We start from the raw sequence: 10,337 nt of genomic DNA, 5'->3' as shown, positions 1-10,337 counted from the left end.
TATGGCTGTAGTCTGCGCGTTGAAAGAAAATGATTTTCCAATTAGCCCAAAAATATATTCGCGTAGTTTGGACCAATTTTGGTGCCCATTGAAGTGCCACTAACTTGTACGTAGTGAACACCGTCAAACTGAAAATTGTTAAACTCCAGGATGAGTTTTAATAATGTGGCTAATGTACAGCTATCAACAGATTTGTCACATGATGAGTCGTTATAAGCATCCACTACTGCACGAATGCCGTCTTTGTGGGGAATATTAGTGTAAAGTGACGCAACATCTATTGTTACCAGAAATGAGTCAGCAGGTATATTCAGGTCGATGATGTCAGCGAGGAAATGAGAAGTGTCCTTCAGATAGCATGGAAAAGTTGGAGGCAGTAGATACTAATCAGGCCATCGACATAGCTTGAAGCTATGTCGACATTCTGTCGAAACGCCCCATGATAAGCCGAATCTATGCAACTTTATTACTACCCCGTGCTTTAAACCGCCGTCGTGACAAGCACAATGAAGCAATTGTCAGCCACTGTAATCGCGAAGCCTGTGATTTAAACGACCGCCTACGGAGCTTCTGCTGTCGCTCTGACCGGGTGTTCTTTCTGGACCATGCCTTGGAATGGTTTCCTTCGGTGCGCGTCCTTGCGGCAGACGGCCTTCACCCAAACTTCGAGGGCGTTGCACTGATGGCTGGCCACATCAAGCAGCTGTGTTCCCGGAACGCAACAGACGCCTCGTCTTCCTCTTGGCTAGACCACATGCCCAGTGGTCCCATGAAGCAATCCTCCAATGCCTACCAACCTGGTGTTGCGGAACTTGCGTCCTCGCCCCGCTCATCTTCACCCCAACGCCTCCAAGTGCCCGAAATCTACACCGAGCCAATGACGCAAGAAAAATCTACCTACGCCACAGTTGCTGCGAAAGCAAATAACCAAGGACTCTCCACTCGTGAAAGGTCTGGAAACATTTCTTTGTCTCACCAGTACCCTTTAAGAAAATGCAATCATGAGAAAAGCACTGTATCTTCAAAGAATTGACTAATACCGACCTCATGCGACCACCCTATTCAGAGTCGTGACTTTCTCAGAATTGGAAAAATTGTGGAAAAACGTGTAAAATACAAACTTCACGCATCTACGCTAAAAACCTATCTAAACGCCTTGACTGTACCGAAAGGACTTGTGATTTCGCTCAAACCAGCAACTTCCAAATGTCACAACGCAACGTCGAGAAATGGAACGAAACGTTAAAGAATGCGTCCCTAGCTCTCATGTGCATCATCATCGACCATTATAATTCAGCTGTCAAAGCGTTGCTAAACAGTGAACAACAGTTGCGCAAGGCTCGTATGTTGGATCCCTCTGAATCGGCTTCGCTGGTTAAATACGAACATTGAAAACAATTAGAAATTGAGCAGAAGAAAGCAAAAAAGTTTTTGCGTGACCACATTACCCTTCCAAAACCACTGACCAACGCAGATTCCCTTCCCGTCGAATCATCCTGTTCTAGACGAGACAAACTATCAGCTAGACCTAACGTAGTAAACGTTTCAAACGTGGTTTTATCTGACTCAGAAATGAGTGTGCTTGCTCGGGGCTTGAATTTCTGTGCAGCTACTGGCGGCTACAATGAATTTAACTTGGTGAAACACTTAGATGAATTCGCGCGCAATATGAGGCTAAGCGAATTCTTCCATAAACGTTCATCATCTAAGAGTACCATGTCTTCCCATCAACACTGGACGCCGCCTACACAACGCGTTAAATTCCTCGATATGTACATTTCTGCAGTTCAGCGTGACATCCTGGAGGCTTATGGGAACCGCATTTCATTCAAAGGAAACCTCACATTCAAAGAACGGAATGCAGTTAAATGTTTACAAGAACGCACAGATATTGTAATAAAACCCGCTGATAAAGGAGGCGCAATCGTGATAATGAACACAACGGACTACGTTTGTGAAGCTCAGAGACAGCTAGATAATGACAGGTTTTACAAGCGACTCAGTGAAAACCCCACCGAAGAATTTAAGGACATCGTTACTGATACAATCAAGCATTTAATACTGGATGACAAACTTCCCGATAAAGCAAAGTACTTATTAGTCCCACTGAGCCCTGTTCCAGGAAGGTTTTACCTATTGCCTAAAATACATAAGCCCAACAACCCCGGTCGTCCTATAGTGTTAGGCATTGGCACTGTCACCGAACTACTTTCAAGCTATGTCGATGGCCTGATTAGTATACTACCTCCAACTTTTCCATCCTATCTGAAGGACACTTCTCATTTCCTCGCTGACATCATCGACCTGAATATACCTGCTGACTCATTTCTGGTAACATTAGATGTTGCGTCACTTTACACTAATATTCCCCACAAAGACGGCATTCGTGCAGTAGTGGATGCTTATAACGACTCATCATGTGACAAATCTGTTGATAGCTGTACATTAGCCACATTATTAAAACTCATCCTGGAGTTTAACAATTTTCAGTTTGACGGTGTTCACTACGTACAAGTTAGTGGCACTTCAATGGGCACCAAAATTGGTCCAAATTACGCGAATATATTTATGGGCCAATTGGAAAATCATTTTCTTTCAACGCGCAGACTACAGCCATATTACTACAAACGTTTTATAGACGACATATTTTTTATCTGGCATATCGGCGAAGCGGAACTAATGACTTTCATTGCAGACTTTAACAAAGTTCATCCATCCATTTCATTGTCACATTCGTACTCGAAGGCATCCATCTGTTTCCTGGATGTAACAGTATCCCTTTGCGGCCAAAAATTATCTACTAAAGTATACAGAAAACCCACCGACGCTCACCGATACCTTCATTTCAAAAACAGCCATGTAAAACATTGTAAGACGAGTATACCCTACAGTCAAACACTTCGTTTCAAAAGACTGTGCTCTGAAAATTCAGACTTTGTTGAAAACTGTGATAAGCTTCGTGATTCCCTAACTGTACAACAGTACCCGCCTCAGATTATCGACAATGCGATTATGCGCGCCGATGCAATTGACCGAAGAGCGCTTCTAAAATCAAATAAAGAACCTGCGCACCGGAAACACATCAATTTAATTCTGACACATTCCCCGTCAATTCCAAATGCTAACGCGATCCTCAAAAAGCACTACAACATACTAATGCAGAGCAATCGTCTCAAAGACGTCTTCCCGGAGCCTCCACGAGCAGTTTACCGCCGATCGAGAAACCTACGAGACATACTTACGTCATCCAAACTATCAACGCCAGCCCCAGTGGGGTGTCACCCATGCAACAAGGCACGCTGCAAGGTGTGCCCCCACATGACCACGTCGCGTATTGTTAAGAGCTCTGCGTCGAACTTCACTCTCTGGATAAAAGGCAATTTCGACTGTGACACGAGCAATGCAATCTACTTGCTCCAATGCTCATTGTGTGACCTCCAATATATTGGTCAAACAGAGACAGCTTTCCGGTTGCGCTTTAATAATCACAGGTCACACGTCAGGTGCCTGCCTAGCCTTCCCCTGTCCAAACACCTCGCTACCCCAGGCCACTCTTTCGACAACATAACTGCCACAATACTCGAATCTGGTTTCAAATCGCACTACGAAAGGGAAGTTCGTGAATCTTTTCTTATTCATAAATTTAACGCCATAGCGTCTGGAATAAACGAAAACCCAGGGAGGCTTACGTTTTTACCGGCAAATCAGATAAATCAACCGCCGTAGCCCACATACACGTTTGTCCACTGCCGTGATTACGTTGCGGTGTCATTGTTGACACATTAGTTAGTTGACCAGAATGCATGCACACTCTGTTACCACATTTGTGACATCAATGGTGATATTATGCTCTTGTATATTTAACTGACAACGAACGTAACTTACCATGGCATTGCCTTTTTTTGTTCACTCACAAATGTTGCGATATCACAAGTGTCCATCATATTATTTGTATCTATGCTTTCAAGTCACCTTGCCCTACCGTATTCTGTATAGCGCGCTGCTGCTCCGCTATCAACAAAATGCTGCGCATGTCTGAATATCTTTTTGTTAACATGTATGTCAATATTGCTAAGAGTGATGATTCACAATTGGGGGCCCCCATGCTATGTCTTTAAGAAGTGCGTGTTAGTGTAATATGCACGTATGCCCTGACGAAGGCCGGTCCCCGGCCGTAACGTTGGCAATAAAGCATCGTTTTTCGTTTGCTCGTTCGCTTCTTCTGGTGACTTATAACTCGACCGGAATCCAGGAAGACTTTCAACAAGAATATATATATATATATATATATATATATATATATATATATATATATATATATATATATATATATATATATATATATATTATGGCAACGTTTTGGCTGCAAGACAATTCTTTTACTTGTCGAGCCTCTCCCAAACAACACAGGTCAGGCTGATGATGATGAGTATGTACATATGATAAAATGACGCGCATGAATAATGCTCACAATAACCGTGACGCAATACAATGGCGTTGAGAAAGAAGTCTGCGACGTCTGAAGCAGAACTTGTGCGTAGTGCAGCAGTCTCTGCGTACCGTGTCAGGTGATCGACAGCAGTCACAATCCAACGATTACCTGCTGGTGTGATGAGGAGAGGTCCTAGTAGGTCTATGCCAACGATGACGAATGGAGTCTCGGGACACGGTATGGGTTGCAGAAGGCCGGCAGGAGATGAAGTTGGCCGCTTCCGCCGTTGACACAGATGGCAAGATGACACGTATTTGGCCACAAAGGTAGAGATGCCAGGCCAGAAGAAACGTTTCCTGATACGGCTTTGTGTTTTGTGAAATCCCAAGTGGCCTGCACATGGTTCGTCGTGAAAGGCTTCGAGGACTTGGTGACGTAGGGAACGCGTAAGTACTGGAACCCAGCGGTGTCCATCAGTAGTGTAAATGTAACGATGGAGCACATTTTTATCGAGCCTAAATTGCCCTAGTTGCCGGCGAAATCTAGCATTAGGAGTAGGTGATATACCATTTAGGCGTTGAATAATGCTATTGCAATACGGATCATTACGCTGGCGTGTGGTGAACTCGGTGTAGCGATTTGAAGCTGGCGTGTCGATAACCGCAAGCTGTGATAATGTGAGTGGTGACGCAGTGTTTTGCCCACCAGACGAGCAATTACCTGACGTACTCGATGGTGACAGTGGAAGGGGGCAGCGAGAGAGAGCATCTGAATCTTGGTGTTTTTTGCCAGACTTATAGATGACGTCAAAATCGTACTCTTGTAGGCGGAGCACCCAACGACCGAGGCGACCAGACAAGTTTTTCAGTCACGATAGCAAGCACAAGGCGTGATGGTCTGTAATGACTGTGAAGTGGCGTCCGTAAAGATACGGCCGAAATTTTTGTATGGACCAAACAACAGCAAGGTACTTCTGCTCAGCTCAGTTATGAAGTAGTTCTGTTCAGCAGCCGTAAGAGCACGACTAGCATACGCAATAACTCTTTCCCGTGAAGCGGCATCCCGCTGTAGAAGAACTGCACCAATGCCATGGCCACTCGCGTCGGTGTGGAGACATGTAGGTGCGTTCTCGTCGAAATGGCACAGAACAGGGTCGGAGGTTAAAGAATGCTTTAGGGCTTGAAAGGCACGCTCCGTTCCAAGCGAAAGATGATCCGGATGTCAGCAGCTTATGCAGTGGCAACGCGATGGCAGCAAAATGGCTAATGAAGTGGCGGAAGTAGGACGCCAGGCCCAGGAAACAATAAGGCATTATTCAATATATATATATATATATATATATATATATATATATATATATATATATATATATATGACACAGGGCGTTATTGCTTATCTGTTTTCGCTGAGGCGAGAAAAAGAAGGGGAGGGGTTGTAGCAGCTGGTAATGAGAGGGCATATCCCCTCTGGTTTCTAACTTTTGGGGCGACGGCCCCCAAGGCCCTTCCCTTCCCCCCCGCTTCCGGAGCCCCTGTGTGTCTCAGTGTCGAACCATGTTGTCATAGTTAGTTTAACTCACGATCTGACACTCTCAGTGTCGAACGATGATGTCTGTGTGGGTGTAGGGTGGCAAAAGGGGAACATGTCATCACAGATTTTAGGAGACGACTGACAGACACACGTCCATGGGTGCAAATAGCTAAACACTGCGCCGGAGGCGGCCATTCTCGCACGGCCCCTTCGCATGTTCCATGCGGACATGGCCCCATTCTCGCTTCTTTCGTATTCTCGCATACTCCTAGTGAACGCAAACGCAAGCGGCCCCTGGGCAATAAGCGAGGTTCTTTTCTTGCAGTAGGATTTGTTCATGTACATAGGAGTATGTTATTACCAAAAAAAATTCGCTTAAAAGTACCATGAGTGCCTTTTTATGCTAGAGCGTACCTATGTGCAGGTACTGCTACCAAGGCTATACACTCCGTCCAGCGTTGGTCGCCATGAAATGATGTTGGCGGTCAAGTGGAAGTGGTAGCCATCGCCAAGTAACGGTGAGAAGAGCTCCTTCGTTTATTTTCTATTTCAATAAAAAAATCAGGTTGGTGAACGCACTTGCCGGCAAGTGTACTTTCTGCGAGTGGCACTAAATCCGCCCGCGTGACAGCACGCAAATGACACTCGCTGCTAAGTGTACTCGCTCAAAGTGCACATAAGTTGCCCGTTTGACAGGGGTATTAAACGCTTAGGAAGAATTAAAACTTGTCTAAAAAATAAAAGTTTAGCTCAGTGTTTTTTAGAATATTATCAGTTGGATAATTGTGCCAATTTCCCGATCCGACGAAAAACTATCGTTTGCCGGACAAGTCATACGAGATAGAAAGTACACAAGCGCAGATCACCGAAGCTAAAAAGATAAAGTAAGTTCTAGTTCCGCTTCGCTTTCGGTTTCTATTGTCTCGATTCATAACTTCAAATTATTTGTTTCGACTAACTCGTGGTGAGTTCATGAAACGACGGCAGTAATGATTGCTCGCTCTCTCAACGCATTGCTTAAGTCCAGTAAAGTGTGTATGGTTAAACAACTTTGTGTTTTCCTTTCTCGTATTTCTGCAACTTAGCTGTCGTTGCTGAATGTTCTCACTCCCATATACATACGCCATATCATAGTTTGCCTTGCGTTGATTGTCAACTCCACTCCGCACAAAGCCACAGGTTCATGCATCGGGAAGGCTGCTTCATCGCGCCTAAAGAACGTCTGTGCGTTTTAAGCAAGCTTTGACATCACTTTGCAGGTTTATTTCATTTTAGTCGCTTCACAAGGGTGGTATATATATACGAGCCGCTGAATATAACTGGCACTTAATTTGTGAATTATAATTGGCCCCTTTGGAGATGGGCTGTTTTCTTTCACGAACTCCGCGAGCTTGAGTACTACGATTCTACCTTGCTTCGAGTGTGCATTTACGTGTTGTTGCTCACCCTATACCACGTCTTGCCTTAAATTCAGCACCTCATGGTGAGAAATGTTCGCATGGCAAGTTTTATACACTTTTAAACTTGGTAATCGTTTCTAAAACTGTGTTGAAATGCTGATAAAATCTCATAAAAGGAGGCGCGAGAACCGAAAAAAAAAGCGAGGTCATCAGTAAAACTTCTTTGGCAGCGGTTAAAGCTAAGCTGGCTGCTAAGTCAGCAAGTGTTCCAGCAGAACAGGGAACACAACTATAACCTAATCAGACTTTTTAGCACAAGGGCTGTGTAATATTTGTGTTTTTTCCGCACGCAGCGACACTTCGTTCACCGAGAAACATACTTACTTAAAAGGGTCGGGAAATGTTCTCCAAAAACCTTTACCTCCTTGTGTTTTCAGAATCCTGGTAGTCCATTAATTACTATACCTCGACTCGTGTGCTCACTGATTACATAAAAAAGCACAATTTCGGTTTCCCAGCTCACGTTCCCGTCAACTGTACAGCTGACGTCACTTTGAGACCGCCAATGAAGTTTCTTTGTCGTCGACAAAATATGGCGACGCAGCGATGTTTTTGAGCCTTAGTTAACCGTGGTTCGTAGCACCATAGTGTTTGGCGCCGTCACCACCATCCGATTTTCACGAACTACAACGTCGTCTGCTTGAAGGGAGTCGGCTCAAGAACACAGCGGCGGCGGCGGTGACGACCGCAAGAAGTCTGCGCCCTGCAGGCACTCGTATTGAGAGTGCGTAGCAGAACCTGCGCTTGCGGAGGTCCCAACCTCGAGTTTCCACTCTGTATGCGCATACTATCGGGGGACATCGTGGTCGATAGCTCGAAGCAAGGCTCAGCGCTGTGGCTCGCTGGGCAGCTTGTGAGAGCAAACGTTGTTTGTACTTTGGTAAATTGTGCGTACGGCACTGTCTGTTGACGCACACGGTTGACGTAGCGAGGACTCAGCGCTGGACACGTATTGCGATTAAGCCTCCGATCCGGCGTGATTAAGCCTCCGATCCGCACGAGGCTTATGACAAGTCACGACACGCGGGGCGAATGAGCCATCAGCGCTCAGACTCCGCCCACGTACGGCATCTCAGCTTGCACACTCGGAAGACATTGTTTCCTCTTACAATATAAACAACCACATACAGTCATGGTTCTTCACCTAATAACATTGCTAACAAGACTACGCCTTCGCGAGTGACAAACATCGCCACAGCCCAGATTCATTCTCGACTCCGAGCGCATACGCCTAGCAAGGCCGACGTTTTCGACAACTCCACTCGCTTTCCAACGTGAGGTCATTGTCGAGCGCTTTTGTTTTGTCAACGGAATAAAAACTTGTACACTTACATACAATGCTTTACCCGTGCAACTAGTTTTGTCGACGGCCTCGATCTAAACAGCAAAGGTGACAACAAAGCCGGCCGGTTCGCCGAGAGGGCCGGTGCCACTGTTTGTTTACCTGCTAAACGGCCTTCCATCACGATTCAATATCTCGTTGGTAGTTCGGAAATAGACGTTGCCTTGCAGAAATAGCACACTTCAAGTATTAATTTATTCAATCATCAGTTGTTTCCCATCAGAAACAGTTTATCCGAACGTTTTCCATGCCGCCGGCAACGGCGATATGCACAAATGCCAGGGTACAGTGTCATGAAGGGGCAGTGGAATGAACGAGGCGGCCGTGCCGCATCTCGGCTGATTCTCCGGCGGGTGACTGTAGCGGCGGTGCTGTAGTCGCATGGCACTAAAGATCTCTGGAGCGTCTGCATTGGGAGCACGTGCGCGCCATTGTCTGCGATAGCGTTTAATGGCTCGTTTTAGCGCACATAATGCGTTTCTGAGCCTTTGTCAGTGTATGCACACCTGCCAAGCGCCACCGTGCACCATTGAATATGCAGGCACGCCGACATTGCATCGAGACATACACTGTTTCAAGAGCCTGCCGACCCACACTCGCACACACACACACACACACACACACACACAAAGAAATGTCTAACGCAATTTGCATGGATCCGCCTAGATCTCAATCAAGCAGCGTTTTGAACTGCGCTACATCATTAGTGGCTACTGACGAACTACAAAGAGAACAGAAGTATCAAAACCACGAATAAATTGTCAGCTTATTTGGTCGGCAGTCTCTACGATATTTACAGCACAGTGTTCTTCATATGAGCCCATTTGCGCTCAATTGTTTCACGAGACACCCGAGTATAACTAACAATTTCACAACACTTAGATCAGTCACGACTGAGTTTAAGAAGTTCACTTTAGCGGAAGATAATATTTATTGCTTTCTGAAAGGCTTTTTACATATAAACACTTTAAAAACAACACACAAAAATAATAAAAAGTGCCAATTATATATATAACCCAGCTGTTAAACTGAGTAAAATCATTTTAACCAGTTCTTATTTTGTATCGACCGCTTGAATTGTGCTGCTTTTTAAATATTCTATTGGCGTAACGCCATCGCAAGTTTGCCAATTTATGCGGATTTTCGGTATTATAAGCGTAGCTCTATTATTAAGTGCCGAAAGTGTAGGCAGGCAGGGGGTGATCTTGTTTTGAGAAATTCAACTTGTATATGTACACAGTAAACACACACGCATACACACAGAAATATATATATATATATATATATATATATATAAAGAACACAAGCGAGTACACGTACGAAAGAACAATACATTTATGCCAACGTTTCAGCCGTGGCACGGCCTTCGTCAGGGAATAAAGAGTAGACAAGCAGATGCCCCTTTTAAGGGCCGTTGAAATCACACAATTGATCAGAATAGTGATTAGAAAGTGCGAAAGCAATACCAAAAAAACATTGTCAGTATAATTTGATACGAGTATTGAGCAACAATATCGCTGTGGATAACTCAAGATATGAGCGCATAGCTTCAGCGTAGGGCAAATTTTTATGC

The 10,337-nt window shown here is 44.9% G+C and overlaps 1 protein-coding gene across 3 annotated transcripts in view; it reads left to right on the top strand.

Moving 5' to 3' along the window:
* The first annotated feature begins 414 nt into the window (after window positions 1-414).
* The window catches only part of LOC119173381 (uncharacterized), a 69,023-nt gene continuing 59,100 nt past the window's right edge, over window positions 415-10,337 (top strand). For 2 of the 3 annotated variants that reach the window (XR_012895568.1, XM_037424224.2), the window contains exon 1: window positions 415-951. Coding sequence is in view for 2 of the 3 variants with exons in the window: in XM_037424224.2 (XP_037280121.1) it covers window positions 440-951 (512 nt within the window). In the remaining variant the exon portion in view is untranslated. Of the gene's footprint in view, window positions 952-6,386; window positions 6,484-10,337 lie in introns of those variants that run through there. The other variant, XM_075896414.1, reaches the window with a different exon arrangement.

This window comes from Rhipicephalus microplus, chromosome 5 (genome assembly GCF_043290135.1).
Source record: "Rhipicephalus microplus isolate Deutch F79 chromosome 5, USDA_Rmic, whole genome shotgun sequence".
NCBI lineage: Eukaryota > Metazoa > Arthropoda > Arachnida > Ixodida > Ixodidae > Rhipicephalus > Rhipicephalus microplus.
Note: the sequence above shows the minus strand (reverse complement) of the source record. Positions and strands in the feature narration are given on the sequence as shown.